At 39.2% G+C, this 25,570-nt stretch overlaps 1 protein-coding gene across 1 annotated transcript in view; it reads left to right on the top strand.

Moving 5' to 3' along the window:
• Window positions 1-24,761, top strand: part of THOC1 (THO complex subunit 1) — a 37,117-nt gene extending 12,356 nt beyond the window's left edge. The window contains exons 8-21 of the mRNA XM_019986623.2: window positions 2,525-2,607; window positions 3,528-3,601; window positions 5,066-5,174; window positions 6,388-6,519; window positions 17,187-17,287; window positions 18,641-18,707; window positions 18,905-18,955; window positions 19,043-19,113; window positions 19,468-19,563; window positions 20,115-20,180; window positions 21,825-21,908; window positions 22,929-23,076; window positions 23,801-23,876; window positions 24,356-24,761. Coding sequence (XP_019842182.1) covers window positions 2,525-2,607; window positions 3,528-3,601; window positions 5,066-5,174; window positions 6,388-6,519; window positions 17,187-17,287; window positions 18,641-18,707; window positions 18,905-18,955; window positions 19,043-19,113; window positions 19,468-19,563; window positions 20,115-20,180; window positions 21,825-21,908; window positions 22,929-23,076; window positions 23,801-23,876; window positions 24,356-24,651 — 1,454 coding nt within the window. The 3' untranslated portion in view covers window positions 24,652-24,761. The remainder of the gene's footprint in view (window positions 1-2,524; window positions 2,608-3,527; window positions 3,602-5,065; window positions 5,175-6,387; window positions 6,520-17,186; window positions 17,288-18,640; window positions 18,708-18,904; window positions 18,956-19,042; window positions 19,114-19,467; window positions 19,564-20,114; window positions 20,181-21,824; window positions 21,909-22,928; window positions 23,077-23,800; window positions 23,877-24,355) is intronic.
• Window positions 24,762-25,570: the final 809 nt, after the last annotated feature.

Raw genomic sequence — 25,570 nt, 5'->3', positions numbered from 1 at the left:
TGGACACTTGAGTTGCTTCTGCTTTTTGGCTATTGTGAATAAAGCTGCTGTGAGTATCTGTGTACAAGTTTTGTGTGGATGTATGTTTTCACTTCTCTTGGGCATATACATAGAATGGAATTGATGGGTCATATTGTGACTGTTTTGGAGAAGGAAATGGCAACCCACTCCAGTGTTCTTGCCTGGAGAATCCCAGGGACGGGGGAGCCTGGTGGGCTGCCGTCTATGGGGTCTCACAGAGTCGGACACGACTGAAGCGACTTAGCAGCAGCATGGTGACTGTTTTAATTTCTCCTGGAGGTATATATCAGAGTAGAATTACTGGGTCACGTGGTAACTCTGTGTTTAAGTTCTTGACGGGCCACCAGACTGTTTTCCCAAGTGGCTGCTTCATTTTACAGTCTTATCGTTGATGCAAGTGCCTTCCAGTTTCCAAACATACTTACTAACAGAAGCTAGGTTGGCATTTGGGGATATCTTGTAGTACTTATTCTTTTCTTGTGTTTGTAGATGCTGAAGAGTCAGTAGAGTATATCCCAAGACCTTTAGAAAGCTGTTTTAGCATGTAGTTTATCCATTAAATTTAGTTAAGTATGACTGATATTTTTAACCTAATGGAGAATTATGTCATGTGCTATTGAGTAACAGAGAATAGACAAAGATATTTTAAGTAAGTAATACAGAATGGTGAGCCAAGTTCATTCACTAGCTTAATGACTTCATCTAGCATATTAGTTTTTCTTAAAAAAAAAAAAAAGGCTTTTTGTTTTAAAATAATTTTAGACTTAAAGTCTAGAGTATATGTATATGTAAAGATACTAGATATAAAGTATGTGAATAGCTTCACCTAGTGTTAACCTGTTACATACTATGTACATTTATCAAAACTGAGAAATCAGCATTGGTGCAGTACTTTATTTAGACTTCATCAGTTTTATCGCTGCTTTCTTTGTTGTTTAAGGATCAAATCCAGGATCCTGCATTTAGTTGTGATGTCGTTTTAATCTCTCCAGTCAGTGACAGTTCCTCAGCCTTTGCAATTTTTTTCATGACCCTCATAGTTTTGAAGAGTCCTGGTCAGGTATTTTGTAGAATGCCCTTCAGTTTATGTTCGTCCAGTGTTTTTCATAGTTAGATTGCAGTTGTGGATTTGAGGAAGAAGACCACAGAGGTGGTGTGCTTTTCTCGGTGCATCGTTTCAGCATGGTGTTGATGTATCTTTTTACTGGGGATGTTATCCTTGATCACCTAATTAAGATAGTTGATTGCTATATTTCTCTACTACAAGCTACTATATTCCCCTTTGTAATTAATAAATATTTGGAGGGAGATACTTTGAGGCTTTGCAAATGTTCTTTTCCTCCTTAAACCTTTGTCCACTGAGTTTAGTAGCATTCATCAGTGGATCTTGCCTATAGCGATTATTATTAGGTTTCCTGGTGGTGATTTTCTATCTCTTTCATACCTTCTACATTTATGAATTGGAATTCTTCTCTAAAGAAGAGTTGTCTCTGGAATTCCCTGACGGACCAGTGGTTAGGCCTCTGAGTTTTCACTGCTGAGAGCCCAGGTTTGATCCCTGGTCAGGGAAGTAAGATCCCATAAGCCATGCAACGCAGCCAAAAAAACCACAACAGTTGTGTTTTCCCCCTTGTTTACTTACCAGTTCAGTCATCTATTTCAAAATGAAACTCATGAATATTTATTTTATATGAGTTATAATCTCACAATATCATTTTTTACTTTGTTCAGATTGCTCTTGTTCTCCCCCTCGGATCACTTTCATGCATCCTGATATAAAAGGATAGTTGAGGTGCATCATGCATTTTTCCTTCTCAGCCACTGGAATCAGCCACTTCTCCAAAGAGCCTGATTTGTCTTATTTTTAAGACAAGATCTGGGCTCTAGATATGCTAGTTATTTTATTACTAGAATATCACTGCTTCTAGGCCATCTCAGTGGACAGAGCTTGGAAAGATATGAATAAATACTAACATATACATATGCATCTTTATGTTATCTGTCTACATTTTTTTTAAATGACCAAAAACAGTGATATCATAGTGACTGATAACTTGTGAATCTAACCTCGCACCAGTAGACCTGCTTATTTCTAACTTCTTTCCCTGACAGTGAGAAACATGGCTCTCACTATAACTTTTTTTGTATATATTATTACACATTTATACTATCTGAGTAATACAGTTTCTGATTGTGCTTCAGCAAAATCATAAATTAGTACATAAAGCATTCTGTGAAATTGTTCTAGAATATTCATAAATAACAAAGCAACTATATCTGTATTAGTATATATAGAATTCTGCATACTCTAAAAGCACCTTCAAGAAATGAATTTTAGAAAGAATTTGAAAATCAAGTGTGATATTATTTCTGACTTGATCTTTTGCTTAATTAGTTATTTATCATTTTATATATTTTAGTTATATGACAACAAAGTTGTATTCTTAAACTGGTTTAGGTGTTTGGGTTTGCTTTGAAAATCTTTTTTTTGTTTTTTTAATAGGTCTTAACTTGCAGAGTCAGTTTAATCTGGAAAATGTCACTGTTTTCAATACCAATGAGCAGGAAAGCACATTGGGTCAGAAGGTGAGGCTGATGTGAAATCAACAGAACATATTTTAAGTTTGTTATTGAGATAACTAGGACTTCCCAGGTGGCACAGTGGTAAAGAATACTCAGGAGACATGGGTTCAATCCCATGTCTGGGTCAGGGAAGATCCCCTGGAGAAGGAAGTAACAAGCCACTCCAGTGTTCTTGCCTAGAAAATTCCATGGACAGAGGAGCATGGCGTCACAGAGTCGGACCCAACTGAGCATATGTGGCATTGAAAACAGTCCAGAGTTGGCAAATGGTTAGACATTCATTACCTGCTCTTCATTTAGGAGCAAGTTACAAAGTTTAAAAAATTTTTAATAAGATATAACTGATATTTCACATTAAATTAATCAGAATACTTTACTTAATTTATCCCTTAAATTATAATCATTGTCAGTTTGGAAATGATACTGACTTTAAGATTTTTCCTTTCCCTTTTATGTATTTTTTAGGTATTTCTTGGACTATTCTATGTAAACTAGTTGTTTAAAATTTTTCAATATGGAGCTGGACACCAAGCATATCCTAAAGTGTTCCCAGATAATAAGTGTTATGTGTACGAGTTGGGGAAGATTTTCAGAGTTCAATTAAAGCTGGGGGAAAAAACTACTTAAATTCCCTTTGAGGGTTAGTTACTGTGATTCATGGAGTCCTTAGTGTACTAATGATCCTCTCACTTCTCCAGAGATCATTGTGTACTATATTTCCAAATCATGTTCTGCCATAGATTCTCTCTTCATGGAGAGAATCTACTGACCACATTTGGAAAAGGACTGGTTTAAAACTTTACACTATGTCTTCATGATTATCTTATTGTCATACTGCTCTTGAGTTCTTGGATCCCTGTTGTATAGAATTCTCTCTGCCTGACAACTGCTTCATGACCAGATGTACATTTTTTAAAATTTAGCACACAGAGGACAGAGAAGAAGGAATGGATGTAGAAGAAGGTGAAATGGGAGATGATGAAGCTCCAACAACTTGGTGAGTGTATAGAAGTTCAGATTTCTTGATTTACAAAGAAAATACCTTAATGATTTACCAAGTACTAAGGTACAGAGAGGAAGGAGGTAGGAGAATGTAGACAAGGATGAAGGAAATAATGCTTACAGATTCCTTTTATTTGTAACTTTATATATATATATATGTCTTAAAATTTTAGCTCCTAAATCACTAATGGACTGAATCATTTGGTTTCTAAATTGTGTGCAGGCAGTCTGCTGTTTAGGTGTGGCCGACCTTATACAGATGCATAACGTTTGAAAAGCTAATCACAGGCAGCTCCTCCCTTTCTCCCTTCCATTTCACTTTGCGATCATGGTGCTATATGGGTCACTAAACCTAGTTCCTGTTTCCTGTATAAACTTACAGTGTTTCTTGGAATATTTGGGCATGAAGCTTAGCAAAGATGCTAACTATAATCCATAGGTTAAGGTTTATTCAGAAAGAATGGAATAAGCTAGTATGCAATTATGTTTACAGACAGAATTAATTTTAAGTGGTGATATGGAAATATTTTTGTAGATATTGGGGGATATGAAGTAGTTGATACTGCAACCATTTTTAACATATGGTTAATACTGAAAGACTTCATTGGCCGTTTCTGATAATAGGATTTGCTGATATAAAGTCTAAATGTCTATTTTAAAATCAAAAATTGAAACAGTTTATAGCATAATGATTGCTTGCAAAATTAAAAATTAAAAGAATATGTGTTCACACTGAAGATTTGTAATGTATCCAGATTGAACTAGTAATGCCATTTTTGTAATCCTAAATTAATATGTACCTAATGTGTTTGTTCCTTACTAGGTCTCCTTAACTTAGTGTGTGGGATATAGCACCTTTGACTTTTAACATTAGAGTCAAATGAACATTAGTTTAAACCACATAGAAATTAATTTCTTTCTCATGTAAAAGTCTGAAGACAGGTGCTTCAGGGCTGATGCAGTAGCCCTCTTGAGGGAGGTCGTCTGGGAACCCAGGTTCCTTCTAACTTCTTAGTCCACTGTCCCCGGGTATTTGCTTTTTTCCTGCCGTCTTGGATGGTTCATCATCACATCTGCCTTCCAGCCAGGGAAAAGGGAAAATGGTGAGAAATGGCCCACAGAGGACATGTGACTCCCGCTCCCAAATGATTGGGCAGGACCTAATCACATGGCCACACCTGGTGCAAGAGAGGTTGGGAAGGCAGCCTTAAATTCTGAATGTATCCAGCCAAAATTCAGGGGTTCCATTACCGAAGATAAAGACAGAATAAGGGTCTGAGAACCCCTGAAATTATTTATAGTAAAGTTTATATAAGTATTTATGAATTTGTTTTCTTTTCTGGGGAAAGAGGCTTTCATTAACTTTTTAAAAGGATTTGTGCCCCAAGGAAAACTAAAGCATTTAGATATTTCTAAAAGGACTTAAATAATTTATTTAATGTAACATTTGTTTTATCAGCTCCATTCCAATTGATTACAACCTGTACCGAAAATTTTGGTCACTTCAGGATTACTTTAGAAACCCTGTGCAATGCTATGAGAAAATCTCATGGAAAACTTTTCTCAAGGTGAGTTACCGTTGCAGAGTACCAAAAGCCCATTATTTTATAGCTAATGGCAGAGTCAGAACTTGACTCTTGTCCAGCACACTTCTCACTATTTAGTTCTTCTGACTATATGTTTTTATACCTATTTCATGATATAGATGGTAAGCTGTAGATTACTATGTAAACAGTTGATTTTGAGAGTAGTTTATAAATTATTTGAGGATTTAAAGGTTAGTAGTTACAGCTTTGGTTTTTTATATTGGTTTGATTTTTTACATAGTATGGTCAACATGCATTGGTGAACTGTTTGCAGACTACATTCTGCCTTTATTTCACACAGAATTATTTTGCCTGTTCTGTTATTACAGGACTTTGCAGACTATGGCCTTGGACCACATCCAGCCTAATGCCTGCTTTTGTAAATAAAGTTAATACAATATTGGCAAACAGCCACACCAACAATTTTCCTATTTGTGATTGCTTTTGTGCTGTGATGGCTGACTTTTGTAGTTGAGACCATTTGATGAGTCATATGGTCTAAAATATTTGCTGTCTGACTTTTGCAGGAAAAATTTGCTAACTTTTTTTTTTTTTTTTTTTTAAGAATTCTCTGTATTTCTTTCCTTGGCTACTTAAAGGTCATTTTGTCCTTTTTGTTGTAATCAGAATCTAAAGTTAATAGGTATAGCTTTTAAAAGTAGAATAGTGTGTATTCTGTGTTACTTTTTAAAGTTTTATATGCAATAAAGTTTTTATTTTATATGCAGTACTTTTTTTTCCCCTATAACTGTCCAAATTGAGATTAAATAGTAAGTGAGAAGTCACTTGGAATTGTCCCTCGGCTGGATAGAGTTTGACATCATGTTTTTATTTGGTCGCTGTCTTTAGCACAGAAGAGGCTTGAGAGTTCCCACTGCTGATTAGACAGCTAACTTTACTGACAAATCTCTTTATTCTCTCAAAACTTTACCTTCTCTGTTTTCTCCTTACACATACTACTTAAGAAATCACATATCTTCAGAAGTAGAGAGCGTATTCTAGTTTTAGAATAACCATAAAATCTCACACAGAATAGTTTTATCCTATTTTGCTGTCATAATTTTTCTTCCTTAATGTGCCTTCAGTATGCATATATGGTTAACTAGAAATAAATTACAGATTATTTTGATATAGAGAAGCACTAAGCAAGTGATTGCGCAACAGTGCCAAATTAATTTGTATTTTTATTTTGCAGTATTCTGAAGAAGTCCTAGCTGTTTTTAAGAGTTATAAATTAGATGATACTCAGGCCTCAAGGAAAAAGATGGAAGAATTGAAAACAGGAGGAGAGCATGTATATTTTGCAAAATTTTTAACAAGTGAAAAGGTATGAATCTCCTTTTTTCACGAAGCACAGTAAGAAATATTTTTGTTTTTATTATTTAGCTGATACTCTTGTAAGTCAAATACAGTAGAAAAGTTTCTGACTTTATTTTTTGTTAAAACTGGTAAATGTTAGTTTGAGAGTCCTGTTTTTTTCTTGTAGAAGTAAGACTGATTTCAAAGGTAAACGAAATTGTTGTGCATTGTCTGTTTTGTAAATTTACTTTAGGATAAGTGGGTTTTAGTTACTTTCAAGTACATATATTTGAACCTTAAGTTAGGATTTAATTTGCATTTATGAAAATATTTTGTAATTTTCCATTTAGGTACAACAAGGGGTTTTAAAATTCCCTGCTAATTTTATTTATACAGTTTAATAAGTACGTTTTTTTCAGTTACAGTGCTAAGGGATTGTGTAAGTTTCTAGTCAGGATGGCACATTGAGTTTGTTTCAGCTCACTTCTTTTGCTCCAGACACATAGCAATGATAGGTAAAATATAAAAAGAAAACCACAAAGACAAAGCTGGGCTTCCTTATCCAAAGCTGGATAAATATCTTCATGGACCAGAACTGCCAAGTAGTAAGTGAAAAGAAAGCCTTGGGCCTCCTGGATCCTATGTTCCAAGCAGGTGATGGCATCCAAGGGTTTGGCTATGAGTGAGACCAGTTGGGTTCCATGTGAGACGAGCAGCCAGAGCCACATTCACCTGCTTGAAGCCAGAGCCTGGGGTAGAAATTAACCCATTTTTGAAAAGAAGCTAAGATAGATATTACCATTCTTCTGCCAAAGGCTGTCCTTTCATTCAGAACTCTCTGATGAATTCCGAAATCCAGTGCTAAGAAAGATCACCAACAAAATCAACTATTGATGTATATGTTCCAGAACTTTATGTATGTTTGGATGATCAAAGAGATCACTGACAATAGAACATCCTTTGAGAATAGGAAATTGTGAAACTGAAAAATTTGAGCAGAAATGAAATAGAACAGTTTAATACGACAGCTACTTGAGAGTCAAATATGATCATTGAAAGCATAGCACATAGAATTGAACAATAGATTGGACATAGATGACAAGAGAATGAGTGATGAAAAGTTCACTGAAAACAGAGTACAAAGAGACAGATTTTTTTGCTAACCTGAAAGCAGTTAGGAGCCATGGAAGATAGACTGAGAAATTCCAGCATATATTTAAGGAGGATTTCCAAAGAACAGAAGGGAGAGAATGGTGGAAAAACTAAGGGACTGAAGAAAGTCCCAAGTTCTCACATTGAAAGCGTGCTGCAGCTGCCAAGCAGGATAAAGAAAGATGAATCCATACTTCAGTACATTATGCTGTTACCTGCGAGTATAAAGAGAAGACCTTAAATAGGCCACCAAAGAGGGGAGAGGGGAAAAACCCCACAAATATACTGGAACAGAGTCCTAACAGATATCAACAATAGGTACCAGAAAGCAGGGGAGAAATATTTCTGCTGAGAAAAAAAACAACAAAAAAACCCTATCTATCTAGAATAGTGTCTCCTTTACTGACTGTGAGCGTTTTCACCAGTGCAGACAGCGTGAGCTCTCCGGGTTAAGCACTGGAATCCCATTAGGTAATATTATGACAGAGGTATGGAAAGAAAAAAAGGCACAGAGAATTGCAGCAAAGAATGTAAGGAGTGATGTCTTGCCTGTTAGGCAGCAAGTTTATCTTAAATTTCAGCATAGAACCCTTCTTGTGCAATCTTCATATTTTCCCCATGTATTTCCAGCATACAATGCAGGCATTGATGAACCTTTAGAGTTTTACAAACTGCAGTTTGTTCGAAGACTTTTGCTGACACTCATGCCAGTTTTAACATATGAGTGTGCTTCCACTCATCTGAGAAGGCAAACACAATTACTAAACCTTTATTCAGTACATGAAATAAAACCAACTTGAAACGGTCCTCAAGGTGGGGGGCCTGAGCTGCCGTCTTTCTTGTAACACTCTTGTACTCTGGGTCTGACGCAGGGCAGCTCCATGAATATCAGTGAACATAGTGGAAAGTTTAGGGCATACTCATCATTCTTTCTTGTTTTTAGAATCCCTTCCATGTGTGAGTCAAGCCATAGTTATGGAAACAAGAGAGTAAATTCTTTGGGGCTGCCAAGTAGCCATGACTAAAGATAGGGTTTAAGAAAAAAATACCCTGCCAATGTAGGCTCTGGATCTGGAGCCTAATTCTAAAGAAGAACAAATTCTAAAAGAATTGGCAGAGAGGACGGGTTAACTGATACAAAGATAAGAATAAAGCTGGAATGAGAAATGACCCATTGTGACTATGTTATTAGCCAGAGTAATAGAAATTAGTAATAACTATAGCAAAAGAACCATTAAAAATGTTAGCTCCTCCAGAGATGAGAGCACTACATAGTCAGGATTTACACAGAGACCTAAGTCAGTATATTTATAAGTGCTGACAGGCATTTGAAAAGAAACATTCACAACGAGGGTGGTCACTGCCACTTGAACAACTTCCCAGGATTATGTAGGAACTCGGTGGTCCCTTTAAACAATTTAAGAAAGAACTGTAGTACACTTGAGAGAGGTTATGTTTTCCTTGAAATCTCTCAAGATACACAGTTGATCAGTTTTATACAGTATTTGAGAAATAGGCAGCTCCTACAGCAATACCACTTTTATATCAGAAAGACTGCTGTCCTGTTCCCTACTCCCTGACAGACAAGTCCCTGGGCTTTCCCAGAAAAGCAAAGGCTGCTCAATTAACAGAAAAAAATTAATATTAAAGTTTATACATTATTTTTACCAAATTATTAGGCAAACTGGAGATTATATACAGGCACTCTTATTTGAAGTAAAGGAAACATTCTAAACTAGCTCAGATAAGGCAGGGAGAAGCCCACATCACCAAAGGCCCAAGAGAAAATCACAGATTCGTGTGCTAGATGGCTGTTGGTTTGTCTTCCCGGGAATAGTGGTTTCCTTTTAAAGAGATATGCCTTTTATAATCTTACCCTTCTAGTTTGATTAGCTAAGCTTTGTAATTCCATTGGTTTGCATTAAGAAGCAATAAAAATAGACCTAAGAAGCTTTAAACTTATGTGGAAGAGAGAACACAAGAGAAATTTAACAACTGGAATATAGAGCACGTGCATAATAATTTGCATCCATGGAGGATGTATATAAGTAAAAACTGATCAAAAAAGTTGAAGTATTAGGGTGGAAAGAGACATACCACGCAAATACCAACAAAAAGAAAGCTACATAAATACAAATAAAATTTAAGGCAAAAAATGTTAAGTAAGATGAAGGAATATACCACTCCAGTGTTCTTGCCTGGAGAATCCCAGGGACAGGGGAGCCTGGTGGGCTGCCGTCTATGGGGTCACACAGAGTCGGACACGACTGAAGTGACTTAGCAGCAGCAGGATGAAGGAATGCATATTAAAGGAATGAGCCACGAAGAAGATATCATACACTTACCTGCACTTAATAATATACCCTCAAAATATATCAGGAAAAACTTCAAACAATATGAGAAATTGGCAGGTCCACAGTTATAGTGGGATATTTTAAGTGCCTTCATCAAAAACTGATGGGTTGAGCAAACTAAAGATTAGTAGGTAGATGGAAGATTTTAGCGATAATGAACTTGAGAACCCGATGGTTCAGGCAGACCAAGATTAACAGGTATACGATAGGTTTGCATAATAAAAAAAATAATCCTGATGTATATGTGGAAACTTGTACACAAGTACAGATAATGTTTTGAGTACACATGCAGTGTTCACCAAATTTGTGTACTAGGTCATAAAGGACGTCTCAGCGTATTTCAGAGATTTCCTGTTGTGCAGAATACACACATTCTCTGGCCATGGGGCAATTAAATTAGAACTATGAAAAGGATAGTTTTAAAAGATGTGAATGTATGGAAACATGAAAAGCATTCTCCAGGAATTAAAGAGGAAATCACAATGGAAATTCTAAATTTGTTATAAATACTTTGTTATACAGCAGACTGGAAGTATTTTGTGTCATGTGTGTGGGTCACAAAGTGAGAGGTAAAAATATTACTTGAAATATTGAAAAATATTGCACTAATGAAAAATTTAAGAACGAACGACTGAGAATTTAATAAGCTGAAAAAGATACAGAATAAGCCTTGAGAGAAGTAGATAATAGCACAAATTAATGAAGTATAAGAAGCTATAGAACATAGCAAAACCAAAAGCTTGAAAAGAAAAATTTTATAAAAAGAATTTTTGTAACAGTTCTCATAGAACAAGCCTGACCAAGGAAAAAATAAAAAGGTACCAATAAACATTGTTAGCAATAAAAATAGGAGTAATTGGAAGTCAAGAGACAATAAAATGTGTAAGAGACTGTATTCTGAACTGCTGTATTTTTAGATCTAATGAAATAGTAATTTCATAGAATAATTAATTGCCACAATGGATTCACAAAGAAATTAAAACCCAGAATAAACATAGAACAAGGAAATAGTAACCAAAGTGACACCTTTCAAATTACATCAGGCCTCAATTTTTTTAAGTAGATATTATCAGTACCTCACGGAATAAAGGAAAAGCAACCTAATCTTATATAAGATTAATGTAACTTTTAAATGAAATCACGATAACGACAGACAAGAAAAAAATGTATATATCAATTTCACTTATGAATAGAGATAAAAATATATTGTAAAAACTAATAAATCAACTAGTTATTTTTTAAAAATAAAGACTAAATAATAACTAGTGCTTATTACAAAAACAAATGAGAAGGGAATTCAAAAGAATTCTCAGTAATTTTAAGAACAAGACATGGATGTCTACCAACCATACTTCTGCTCATTGCTGTAATGGAGGACCTAGTCATTTCAGTAAGAGAAAACAGAAAAGAAATGAGAGTTGTATGCCTCGGTAAGAGAAGACTGCACTGTCTGTATTTGAAGGCGATAGAATTGTCTACAAAGAAAATCTGAGAGAACCAACAGACTTGTTTCAGTTGAGGAAGATTAAGCAAAGTTACAAAAGGAAAACATCAATAGTGTTCCTGTTAACAAAACGTTTAAAACAGCAGTGAACACTAATACCTGGGAGAGATCTTCATGGAGAAAATTATAAAAATGAAGAGGTCTGATGACATTTATAGATAGGAAGACCCAGTGCTGCTCCTCTCCAAATATGTCCATAAATCCAGTGTGTTTTGAATCAAATCCAAACAGGCTCTTTAAAGGAACTTGAATAGTTGATCTTAATACTTTTATGGAAAAGCAAACGCCAAGAGTGACTAGGAAAATTTAGAAGAAGGTGGGAACAGTTGCCCTGTCAGACAGATATTAAGACCTATAAAGGTCTAATAATTAAAACAGAGAGTAAGTATCAGTACAGGTATAAAGAAGGAAAAAGAACTAGACCTAGACAGCATGAAAAGACAAGCCAGAATTAGGAGAAGGTATTCACCACCTCCAGAACCAAGAAAGATGACTATCCTGAGTATTCCTTTGACAAAAACACAGCCACATGGAAAACTGGAAAGATGGTATGAACAAGTAACTTACAGATATAGGAACCTGCGTAGCTAATGAGCTGTGAAGTGAAGTCAAGTCGCTCGGTCGTGTCAGACTCTTTGCAACCCCATGAACTGCAGCCTACTATGCTCCTCCATCCATGGGATTCTCCAGGCAAGAGTACTGGAGTGGGTTGCCATTTCCTTCTCCAGAGGATATTCCTGACCCAGCGATCGAACCCAGGTCTCCTGCACTGTAGGCAGACGCTTTACCGTCTGAGCCACCAGGGAGGTCCAATGAGCTTAGAAAGGATGATAAACATCTGTAGTAGCTAAAGAAACTTAAATGATGAGATAATCACTTCACACAACAAATTGGCAAAATTTAAATATCCTAACAAAAAATATATTGACAGAACTGTGGGGAACAGAGAGCTAGTGCACACACCACTGCTGCTGCTCCTGCTAAGTCGTGTTAGTCGTGTCCGACTCTGTGCGACCCCATAGACGGCAGCCCATCAGGCTCCGCCGTCCCTGGGATTCTCCAGGCAAGAACACCGGAGTGGGTCGCCCTTTTCTTCTCCAATGCATGAGTATAAATTGAAAACAGCCACTTTGCAGAGCAATTTTATAACAAAGAGCAAAGTGAAAACTTCTTTTCTAAGAAGTGGGACCTAGAGAATCACACAAAAGACTCGCATTGAATTGTAACTTATGTGTCTGTGAGTGAAAATGTGGGAATTACCAAATGTTCATAAGTAAAAGACTGGGTGGGTGGTAAACTGTGGTAAATTTTTTCCCGTTGAGTTTATAAAGCACCGAAAATGGATGACTTGGAACAGGGGAGCACATTGCTCACTGCATGTTGCTATAAATGCGCATTTCTGACTCCCAGCTACACTCATTTCTTAACGTGTTGTCTGTGCTGCTTCTGCCCAGCGACAACAGAGAAGTAGTCATGGTGAAGATGGTACAGCCACAAAGCTTAAGAGAATTTACAGGCTGACCTTTAACAGAAATTTGCCAACCCCTGAACTAGAGCTCCATGTATTAAGCTGTACATGTCAAAAATAATGTATGAAACAGCTTTTTGCAGAGTAAATGCATGTAGTGTGGTTTGAAAACATGCAAAACACCTTGATATTTATTGATACGTTGTATCTATAATAGTACATGTGTTAGAATCACCAACACCAGATACATGGCAGTGCTTGCCAGAGTGAAAGGAGCGTCTATCTAGAGGGGCATCAACAGTTCGATGATACTCTGTTTCTTTAACAAATGTGGAACAAGTAAGAACGTTAGGATTTGATATGCAACTGGATCTTGAGACATGAATGTTGTATTACTTAACTGTGCCTTTTTGAATTTTAAGAAATACTCCATAATTTGAAAATTAGGTATTTTGATCTGATATGTTAGTTAATATCTAATTTGTTAATCTGACAAATTAGTTAAGAATTTGATCAAAGAAAATGCTCTTAATATTTTGTTTTCTAGCAAAGATATTTTTAAGTATTTTGTATTAAAGTAACAGAAATGGAAGATTTCATATTTCAGTTTAGTTTTACAAGGGGTACTGTTTTGCTTTTTAATTTTCTTATTACCAAAATTTTCAAATGTGCAGAAAGGGATATTTTTTATGTGTACCATTTATTGACAGAAAGGCACATAAGGATAGCTAAGAGTGGCCTGAGCCTTTTTAGGTTTAGGATAATAATCAGAAAGGCTGAGGCCTGAGCCTAAGAGGTGCAGTAAAAACTAAGGACAATAAACGGCCCTTTATTCACAAAACAAAGACAACACAAAAATATTTGACCCATTGCATCGTGTAAAGGTGTCATTTCTAAAATAACTGAAGAAAAGTAGAACCAGAAAGTGTATATTGTGGAAGAAAGAATACAATTGAGTGTTTCAGTTTTACCTCTTACTAACTGCTGTGTGACCTTGAGGGATCACTTTAACTTGTTGAGGCCTTGTTTTCTTAAGGATAGTGTGAAGCAGTTAGTTTAAATGATCAAACTAGTCTTTTCCATCTGATTCAATGTCTTGTTGACTCCTGTTTTCAATCTGTTGTTTTTATTTTTTAAAAAAAGTATCATCCAGCATAAAAAGTAAATGTGGAAAAGATGATTTTTTTAAAGCTCAAGGTAGATGAAAAGTTCGTAAACAGTGCCTGTTTCTTCAAGCCAGGGGTTCCAGGCTGAACTCCTCAGGGTCTTGCCTCGGTCTTTGTTCCTCCTATGTCTTACTTCTCATATATATGTGCCCCAACTTTAGGTTTGCTCCTGTGGTTCATGGTTGCTGCTTTTTCCAGGAAGTCTTCCTGGAGTAGTTTAGGCAAATAGGTGAATGGTGGAGCCTCTCCGTGAATTAGCCAGCACTGGAGAAAAGTAGGCTTTGTTGGGGGAAATTGGTGTGTGTGATTTTGGACGGAAAATCTGATCGATTGTCAGTGGGACATTCAGATGAGGTGTGAAGTAGCTTCTTGAGGACACAGATCTGGAGCTGAGCGAGATGAAAGTATAGATCTGGTATATAGTTTGGTTAACAGCTTATATGTGGTAATTTAAAAAGAGTGTAGACTAGAAGGAGAACAATGCATCAAACCAAATCCTAAAGAAAATCAGCACTTGAGAGAGAAGGAGGAAAGGAGAGGAGAGGAAGAAGATTGAGAATTGGAGGAAAACTAGGAAGATGTGACTTCATGGAAGCCGAGCATATCAGGCAGGATGAGGACTATGAAGAGTGTTCACTGGATGTAACAAGTCAGTCATTGGTGATCTTGACGAAAACATTTCCTGTGGGTTGGTGACGCAGTGCCCCACGGGTTGTGGCAGGCTGAGGGCTGGATGGGAGCACTGAATGTAGCCAGTTCTTTCAAGAAGCTTTGCTCTTCAGGGAGGAGAAGGTGAGGCTGTGGGGTCTTTTTGAGAGAAGTTATTAAATGCTCAGTGGGAAAGAAAAAAGGGTTGAAGACAAGCACCAGGGTAGTTACTGATGGGACATCCAGACAGAAGGATCAGCTTCAGTGGTGATGTTGTGGCAGAGGATCGAGGCAGACGAGGATGTGGGTGCAGTGGAAACATCCAGTTAGTGAGTTTTTCCTCCTCGTTTAAGGTAGAGGTGGTTATGCACTGAGAGCGAGAGGGCTGGGTAGCAAGTAGTATTCTGCTAAGTGCAGGGCAAGAAATAGTCGCCGTGGAGAAGCCTTGGAGGGTGAAGGTGCTGAGTAGAGATCAGGGAGACTTCTAAACTGGAGACAGTAGCATAGCGGTGGTTCCATCTGCATGGCTGTGAGATCTGTATTTTCTTTGAAGCAGTTCTACCTGCAGCCTCAATGGGGAGCCTCAGTGTTTATCAGGATAGAGAAGGTGACCAACAATTGGTTTGATCCAGGTTGCCCTTTTGCCTGGTAGATGTGACAGAAGTATGGGACGAGGGTGTCAGAGAAGTTGGCAAGATGGTGATTGAAGAGCCAGACCATGTGGGCTAGAGCAGGGGTCCCTTGACTGCAGCTCACAGGCCACATCTGGCCCACTTCCTGCTTGTTTTTTAACATTTACATGTTTACATTAAGTACCTGCATACTATCCATCACATGCCTTTTGGCTCACATAGCCTAAAGTATTTACTCTCTGGCGCTCTAAGGAAACGTTTCCTGACCTAGACTACAATAGGGTTAGAGTGAAAACGGGGTGAGACTTAGAGATATGCAGAAAGTAAGGGTTCAAGGAACATAAGTTCTCAATAAAGTCCAAATCTTAAGTACATTGGGCAGTTGAGTGGCAGACCTTTTGGATAGGAGCTCGTGAGTAAAGATTTCAGAGCTGGGCATCTGTGAGTGACAGCCAGGCCCGGTAGGGCCGTGGTAGTGGGGGACCAAGTGGAGGGGGCGGCGACGGTCAGTGGAGTTGAGGTCGGAACTGAGAGCCCAGGTGGAGGAGATAGAGTCATCCAGCACTGGAGGAAGGGAAGGCTGCGAGCATGCCATTCAGCTTCCTGGTTAGGGATGGTTAATATGATAACAGAAAAGACATGGGGTTTGCTTGAACAAGAGCCGGCCCTGGAGAAGTGGCTGGTGAGTAATATGGCTAATGACTGTTGGCCGCCGTGTGACCAGGTCCCCCGGGATGGCTGTTCTCTTGCTCTGTCTGTCCCCTGCCGGCAGTGCCTGCTTCATCTGCTTACGTGAATGACCTTCTGCACACCTGCCCCAGGCCCCAGCTAGTGACTGTTCTCATCTTTAGCTCAGAGTGGCTTCGCCTGGAGAGGGTGTAGCCCAGCTGCTGGGTTAGTAGGTGGAAGCATCGCCCAAGGAACTTGGGACCTGGAGCTGGAGACAGGTTCCAGGGGATGTCAGGAGACTCACTGGTTATTCCTGTAGAAGACGGCAACCTCCCACTGTTGCTTTAGGTCTCAGGGGCAGAACAGCATGGGCAGGTGTGTAGGAGGTCTGTCATGAGCAGGGTAAAAGTGAGGCGGGCACTGCAGGGGAGGGCACTGCAGGGGAGGGCACTGCAGGGGAGGACGGACAGAGAGCAGCAGCTTGCCCTCCGCCTCCAGGGACTGATCAGATGCCTTCATCCCTGAGGTCATCCTACAGGGCGACCACTAGGTGGCAGTGTTGTTGAAGAGCTTCCTCAAATCACCTTCAAGTCCTTTCTCATGGAGATCGTGTGATAATACAGGTGTGATGATTTTCTCTAAAATACCACAGTCCATTTTATTCGTGGGTGATTCTTCACTTCTGAGTCTTCTCATTTTCTTGTTATTGAGCACCCACCCTGCTGCGGGCACTTTTAGGACTACAAAGAGCTGCATCTCTTGGCATGTTTATCCACGGGGACCCTCCTTTGGCCACTATTTCTTTACATGTCATTCTTCCTTGCCTTTACTTTTTTATATGTCTCCTTTTGTTCTGACCTCAGGACCACAGATAGAACATTGTTAACGACTGACATAAATCTCATGGCATAACTGGTTAAGAATTCTAAACGAAGCCTTTGCTACACTCTCCTGGGGCTTGTGTGGTAATGGCTCACGTACAGTGAGTTCTCTGCATGGTTTTTGAGTTGAAATCTTCCATTTCTGTAGGCACATCTCCTGTACTTTTAGGCAGAGTTTGAATTTAATGTGCTGTTCTCTGTTGTGCTTGTTTTTTGAGTAGTTGATGGATTTACAGCTGAGTGACAGTAACTTCCGTCGACACATCCTGCTGCAGTATCTCATTTTATTTCAGTATCTCAAGGGGCAGGTCAAATTCAAAAGGTGAGTTAACATAGGTAGTAAATGGCTTATGAACGGCAGCAAAGAGAAAGATTGCTTGTTGATGTATTTGATGTACTTTTTTTTATGTACTGGGCTCATTTTATTTCTAAGGCTCACATCCCTGAAAACTAGATAATCAAGGGCTTTTGTAAGATACAAGACACTAAGGAATTCGTTTTAGAGAAAAGGCTGTCAGTGTCTTTCCTGGAGAGCGCCAGGCGTCCCGGAGTTCTCAGTTGTCGTGGGTGGAGCTAGTCCTCACCTCGCTCACAACTTCTCCCAACCTCATTTGCTAACTCAGCCAATAATGGTTTTTCTCCAGGTGTGGGACTGTCTAGGACATTACGACTGAAAAAAATTAAATAAATCTTTGAAGCACAGAGGCGTTGTGGTTTCCTGGGCTTTTCAGGAAACCTGCTCAGGACCTGTGCTGTCGGTCCCATACCTCCTGCAGTGCAGCCCCATCCTTCTGGCCCACGCGTCCCTGAGGCAGAGTTCCTCGAGACCAGATGGAAATGTGTAGGGCAGTGTTGTGTCAGTTGTGTAAAGAACGTGGCTTTCTTCGTGCTGGTTTGGAATCCCACTTTCCTCACTCACTAGCCGCACTTCAGCTTTCAGACTTGTAATTTTAAGGTAACACATAGGGAGCACTCAAAGGTGTTGTTATCCTTGTCTGTTGCGGAGGTGTAGTATGACATAGTAGAAACGAGGGGCAGACCTGGGTTTGAATTTAAGCTTCAGACCTAAGCTTTGAGCCCCTGTAGTCTGTTTAACATACGCACATTTCCTCATTTTGAAAATTTAATGAGTTACGTTTGTGACGTTCTTAGATCCTGGCATTATCAGTATTCACTGGATGGCTATAAACTACAGGGAGCCTAGTACAGTGAGAGCTGAACCAATGGCAGCTGCTAACAATCTGGGTCTGTCTTCAGCCTTCTCTAGGGTTTGGGGGTTTCATTTATTACATTTAGAATGCGTTTGAGGGGAACACAGTATGAGTTATTTGCGTCTTGGAGAGGAGTATGTTAATATTTTCTCTGAGGCTTTTATGCCATATTGAACCTATTCTAGAAAACCGTCATTGCTCTGTTCATAGTTAATCAGATTTGATTCACTGAATGTTTTATTCCCCATTATATATTTTAATGGCTTCAATTCCAACCATCTTTCTAAAGAATAAAATACAAGAATTTTCTCTTACAATTTGTGATCTCATTTTGGTAATTTTTGACTGTTTACAGCACAGTTGACTTCTCTGTTACATGCTTTGTGTTTCAGACAGTAGATAAACCTTTAAGTTGAATAAACATTCTTGAAACTCAACCATGCTTTTATTGCTTTGTTTCCTAGTTCAAACTATGTTTTAACTGATGAGCAATCACTCTGGATTGAAGATACTACAAAATCAGTTTATCAAGTAAGTTCATCATGCAACAAACCCATGATTGAACAAAATGAAAATTTAGAATTTTCTTTGTTTCAGCCCCAAATAGGAAAATAAGGATAAAGTTAAGCTCAGGTACAAGACCACAAACACTTCTTGGTTCTCTGCCTACAACCACTCCTATGATGCAGAAAGTTGTTGAAAGCTTAGTATATTCTTTCTAATCACAGCTACTATCTGAAAACCCCCCTGATGGAGAAAGATTTTCAAAGATGGTAGAGGTATGTGTTTTATATTTACGTAGTCTTTTTAGCACCCAGTAAACTCTCAAAAGTCTTCATTATGGAAATGTAATTTATTTTCCCCAGCATATATTAAACACTGAAGAAAACTGGAACTCATGGAAAAATGAAGGCTGCCCAAGTTTTGTGAAAGAAAGGTAAGTGTATACTCATCTCAAGCAGTGTGAGAAAGGCATTTCAGAATATAGCTTGACACGATTATTTTACATGACATCCATACCTGTGTCAATGTATTCAAGTAACAGTATAAACTGAACTCTGTAAAGATACAACTGCTTTGATTTACTTCTGTTATTATCGAGGGGAAAATGCTTGCTGTGTACCCACATCTTGTAGTTTGTCCCCTCGTGTGGCATTTTTGTCTTCTCTCTGAGGAGTGTGATAATATGAAGCGTCCATGTACTTTAGGAAAAAAACAGTAACTAAATTTTCTTGTACGTTTAACCCTGTTCCGTCTCTGCCATCCATCTGAAATCCCATTGTTTTCACAGAACATCAGACAGCAAGCCCACAAGAGCAGTACGGAAAAGAGCAGCGCCGGAGGACTTCCTGGGCAAAGGGCCCAGCAAAAAAATTCTGATGGGCAAGTAAGTAAACCTGGCTCCGTAGTGGGGTCATCACAGAAGCGTTTACATAGTGAAAATATTGCTCTAAGAACTCTCCAGGTTTTGTGCTTCTCCAAGTTTCTTGTGTTTGGTATGTACGTAGATGACTAAAGCAAACTGCACCTGATTAGCCCTTAGGGTTCACATAAGACAGAACTGCCGTTTAGTCTCCGGCTTACAAGATCCACCGCTATAGGTTCTGCTGTATTTTCGTGTCAGAAAATCCACTTGCTGTCAGGTTGATGCATCTCGTTTCTGGTTGTTGCCGGGCACTATAATCCTTGCATTTCTTCTGCCTTCCAGTTAACTGTTCTTTGCTTTATAGTGCATTTGATTATTTTAGAAAAAAGTTAATGGTTATTATTACTTAATAAAATATATGCTCATATAGAAAATTTGCTAAATACCAAAATGTAATGATCAAAACTCATCACCACCCCAAAATTCACTGTTTACTCCAACTGTTTTTATAGCTTTAACGTATAGGAGAATGGTGTCCATAAAGAACATATTTATTTTTGTGTGTTTTGTAGTGATGAGTTAACAAGGCTTTGGAATCTCTGTCCTGACAACATGGAAGCCTGTAAATCAGAGACAAGGCAAGTTTAAAATGTTTCATATGAAGTGTTGCTTTTCTCAGATGTTAACTAGCATAGAATTTTTTGTCAGCTATAAGCAGAGCTCAAAAGAAATTTTAAAATTTATTGTGGTTGACTTCGGCTTTGGCCACCTGATGTGAAGAAGTGACTCACTGGAAAAGACCCTGATGCTGAGAAAGACTGAAGGCGGGAGGAGAAGGGGACAACAGAGGATGAAATGGTTGGATGGCACGACTCAGCTCAGCAGAACATAGCTTTCCCTAGAACACCTAGAGGTGCTGATAAAATAACTGTAGAAATCACAAGAAAGAAGGATTCACAAAAGAAGGGAGAACGAAAAATCAGAGTAAGAACTGCAGCTCAGTTACTTACAGCTGGGAGCAGTGCAGGTTGAGTCCCACTTTGGGAACCAAAGAACGTGGGTTTTATAGCAAGAGGCCAGAAAGTAAGGCTTCAGGCCTGCAGGTTGGTCACTGAGTGCCCTTGGGTAAAGCTGAGGCCCTCAACACACTCTGTAAAAAAAGGGCAGTGCGGAAGGAAGAGGGACTCACTCACTGGCACAGGAAGCAAGGAGCTTATCCACTCCCACCTGAGATGTGGGCAAAAAGAAAAAGGTATTCCCTGAGGAATTATAACCATCTCTGCTGTTATGTGGCCTCAGAGTTTAAACTTACACTACCGGCAGCAGTGTGAAGGAACAGCCTAAGCTAAGAGGGCGAAAGCTTTTTCTAGGGAGAGGGGGAAATCGCATCTTCTACCTAATCCACTCAGGGATTCTAAAGATAAGCTCACCATCCAAACCTAAAACGATTTACCATGACTAAGAATCAACAGGTAGAATACGCAACTGAAAGGAACATGACAGTCTCAGAAAGGACCAGGCAAATTTGAAAAAAACAAGTACATCTTCTAGCAACAAGAAATTATAGCCATTTTGTACAACACAGAGAATATAGTTAATGTTTTGTAATAACTGTAAATGGAAAATCAAATCTTTATACAATTTTTAAAGGTTATGTCCTTTTTAAAAAAGAAAACACAGCCACTTGTCGTTTCAGCATGACAAGATTTAAGTCTCTTTGTGGAGAGACCCATCTTTTAATCAAATATGTCATCTGATCAAATTCTTGGGTCTTGCTTGCTTGCGTGTATCAAATTTTATTTCTAAACACAAATTCAGGAAAGATGCAATTAAAAGTCAGTCATGCCACCATGGTAACAATCTAAATTAAGCTCAGTTGTTGAACTGTGTTGTCTGATCATCATTTCACTTTGGTTCTGGTTTCAAAAAAAATTTATCCACGGATGTGGATGTGAAAACCTCCTGCTTGCGGGTCAAATTTAAGTGCTCTCAAACCCCGGGCTGCCCTCTGTGGCAGCAGCACTGCCGTGCATGACAGTATACAGCGCTGTGTGTGTTCCCTTCCAGACTAGACTGTATATGATGGGGGGATCAGGGGGCACCACACTGCCCTCCACTGTCCCCTTTGAGAAGTTTAGTTTTGTGTCACTTCCTTAAAAATCTGAGTTCCTAAGTAATCTAATTGTAATTAAATCAGTGTGGTTAATACTAGAATCTTTATTGCCTCCATTTTATGAGTATTAAGCACACACATGATCTTCACTAGTTATTTTAACACCCAGGGAATACATGCCAACTTTGGAGGAATTCTTCGAAGAAGCCATTGAACAGGCAGACCCTGAAAACATGGTTGAAAGTGAATACAAGTAAGTGATGTTTCTCATGAGCTGGTTTCCTCCATCTTAAGCACTGCATATATATCAGAACACTAAGGGAGACCTTTGATACAAGTAGTCCTTTTCTTAGGTGAGGTTATCTGCCAGCTTCATGTTACCCCATGTCCTGATTTCAACGACCATTCCCATTTTGACAAACGAGCAACTCAGAATGATGCTTTGTGTCAGGAGTGGAGAGATCCCCTTAGTACCCATCTATCACCTCTTTCCTCTGTTCCCCTTCAGTTCATGGTATGTCCCACAGCCACTGATAAGGAGCTACTCTAAGACCTCACGGGGGCTTCCAGATCACTTGCAGAAAATCTTAAATGGAACAGATCTGTGCTCTGGACTCTCTGTGGCTCACCTATTTCTGGAACATGCTGTCTGGTCTCTGAGGTTTCTCTTGCCATAGGTGTTACTGCCACAGGGGAGCATCTGACAGATCCTGTTCTTGGTCTTGGTGTTCGTGGTCTAGGCTATTGGCTGTGTCCTTTTCAGTTTTGGAGTCACTTTTTATCCACCAAGGTTGATATTGAGCAAATGAAAGTTCAAATGTTATATAAACTTTTTTAAAAAGCATGGTGAAATCTGTTGGGTTTATCAAACATTCTGAAACTCACAGTTGCAGGCAGCACTGCCAGTGAGGAGAGAAACTCTGAGCAGTGAGCCTCTGAGTAGCTTCTAAGTGGTGAGGCAGATGGCTTCTGTCCTGCACACACAGCATCTGGCCAGTCCTGGACACCTACTAATTGACCTTTAAATGTCTGTAAACTTTTAAAATGTTTTTGCTGCATATGAACCTGCCCCTTCGGACTCTGCTGGTTTCTATTTGTAAGTGAACTGCATGCCGAGAGGTTCTCTAGGGCTCCGGTCAGAGTAAGAAGAATGGTGCCTTCAGCTACTGATCTGAGCGTAGTTTCATCTGGTGAACTAAGTACATTAACTAGAAAAGAATATAAAAATTATAACTAACTATATAAATCACAAGATTGATGTCTCTTTTTATAGGGCTGTGAACAACTCAAATTATGGTTGGAGAGCCCTAAGACTGTTAGCACGGAGAAGCCCTCACTTCTTCCAGCCAACCAACCAGCAGTTTAAAAGTTTGCCAGAATACCTCGAAAACATGGTAATAAAGCTAGCCAAGGAATTACCAGTAAGTAGGAGTGATGAGTGTTTTATCCTTCAGTTGGTGTTACCTTCTTTTGTAAAACTGCTGTTGCTGTTTGAGCTAAGAGCTGAATTTCACTTTAATCATGTGGAAAAAATATGATCCACAGACCCCATTGTTTTAGAATGAGGAAATAATGCCCTTGAGTATACATTTATAGGAAGTATCAATACATAAATTGATGAAGTAACTTCACATGCTGTATAAAGTTGTTATACTTTGGTTATTCTTCCTGTTTACCAATGTATTCTATTTTATCACAGGCAGGGCCCATGGGGTAGGGGTGGGCAACTTGGTCTGTCTTCCTACTCTGTTCTCTTTTTAATACAATATGGTAATAACTATACTGTATGCAAACAACCAGTTACTCGAAGCATGTTGTTAAGCACATGGCTGGTCCCTGATCTGCCCTAGATTGTCGTTACCATGTATGTGCTGGGCACGTGCAAGTCATCGCAGCAGGCTTCCTAGTGGCTCCCTGCGTCCCAGGCTGGGGTGAAGGGGGTCCTTCCAACCTCTGGTTGTCCCCGTCCTTCCTTCTCCAGGTTAACACTGTCCCACTGTGATCCTTACCTGACGTTCATGTTTAACATTCTTGGGGGGAAGTTCTGGGCCCCATAACTAGAATCTCTTATTTAAGATCAAAACTACCCGTACTTCTCTGATTTTAGAAGTTGGCACCCTAAGACATTCCTTTTACTCATTGTAGCCTCCTTCTGAAGAAATAAAAACAGGTGAGGATGAAGATGAGGAAGATAATGATGCTTTACTGAAGGAAAATGAAAGTAAGAATTGAATTTTCTTGGCTATTTTACAAAATTGGAAAAGATTGGGGTTCTTTGTTGAGAGGTACGTTATTTGATCTACTTCTCAACTTCTACTGTTTATCTCAGCTCTGTTTCTTATAGTGAGGAATCTAAAGCACTGCTTGACAACTTTTCCAATAGTGCATTTTATACAGTAATATAAAGTGTTGGGAAGGGGAGCACTTACATTTGAATGCACCTCATACCTCTTAATTTTTGGGGTTCAGATTGGGGGCCGCTGGTTTCAGGCAAAGCCTTCATGATTATAACACAGGGAACAGCTTTAGTTTTACATCCCTAATGATCATAAGAATTGAACCAGGGGAAATACAAAAAGGAACTGTTTTACTTTTAAAATAAAGCTTCCTGAAGTCCCAGTGGCCCCGTGTCCCATTACGGGCTTTGACTCGTACGTGTCCTCGCACTCGGTTCGTAATTACCTTCCCTGTGTTTTCTAGGTCCTGATGTTCGGCGAGACAAACCTGTAACAGGGGACCAAATAGAGGTATTTGCCAACAAACTGGGTGAACAGTGGAAGGTCCTGGCTCCTTACTTGGAAATGAAAGACTCAGAAATTAGACAGATCGAGTGCGACAGCGAAGACATGAAGATGAGAGCCAAACAGCTGCTTGTGGCCTGGCAGGACCAGGAGGGAGTGCACGCAACGCCCGAGAACCTGATCAACGCGCTCAACAAGTCTGGGCTAAGTGACCTTGCAGAAAGTCTAACTAATGACAATGAGACAAACAGTTAGCTTTGTTCTTTTATTATTATTATTAAAACTGTGATAAGGTTTTGTTACCAAGCAGCATTTGATAAGAGGTCCACTGGTTTTGGTAAACAATAAACATTTTTATAACAGTTGTACAGTTGGCTGGTGCTCCACGAACAACAGAATGCATATTGGCTCTTGATGACTGACCTCAGGGTTTAGGGGGAGAAGTTGGGGAAATGGCCAGAATATTTTTGTTAATTATATATGTGTAAGTCAGTTAGCAATGTTTAGGGGCATGGTGTTTCTTGCATGCCATGAAGTTACAGAATTTAACTCACTGAGAATCCCACAATAATACTTTCTGAATCTGCATGACTGCTCTAGTCTCAGATATGCTTTAAAGCAGAGGATCAGCAAACAGTGGTCCATCTGCCACCTCTTTCTATAAGTAAAGTGTTTATGGCACAGCCACACTGATCCTTAAGTCCTCCCTACCTATGGGCTCCTTTCATGCTACAAAGGTACATGGTTGCAACAAAGACTTATGGCCTACAAAGCTTAAAACATATCAAAATATCTGGCCCACTACAGAAAAATGTGCCAACCCCCAACCTTAAAAGAAAAGGGGTGAAGTATAAAACCTAATTCTCTTAGCCTTACAGAACTTACGTCTCAAGTCACTTAAAACAGGGCTACGTACCTCAGGGATTGCTGTGAAGTTCCAGTGAGATGTGTGTGAAAGCACCCTACGCACAGCACAGCACTGGGGAGCGACGGCTGGACCGGATCGCACTTCTCCCCTTCCCACATAAGCTTACCCTTCAGGCCCTGTGATTGGGTCGTCGCTGTTTTAAATGCTGAGGGCGGTCTGGGCGCCTGTCACGCTGTAAGTGTTCCTGCTGGGCCTTCCCTTGCTGGCCAGTCCAGCAGTGCTCCAGCACAGCTCTGGTATCAAAAG

Source organism: Bos indicus, chromosome 24, assembly GCF_029378745.1.
Source record: "Bos indicus isolate NIAB-ARS_2022 breed Sahiwal x Tharparkar chromosome 24, NIAB-ARS_B.indTharparkar_mat_pri_1.0, whole genome shotgun sequence".
NCBI lineage: Eukaryota > Metazoa > Chordata > Mammalia > Artiodactyla > Bovidae > Bos > Bos indicus.
The sequence above is the reverse complement of the archived record's forward strand: the minus strand, read 5'-3'. Positions and strand labels throughout refer to the sequence as shown.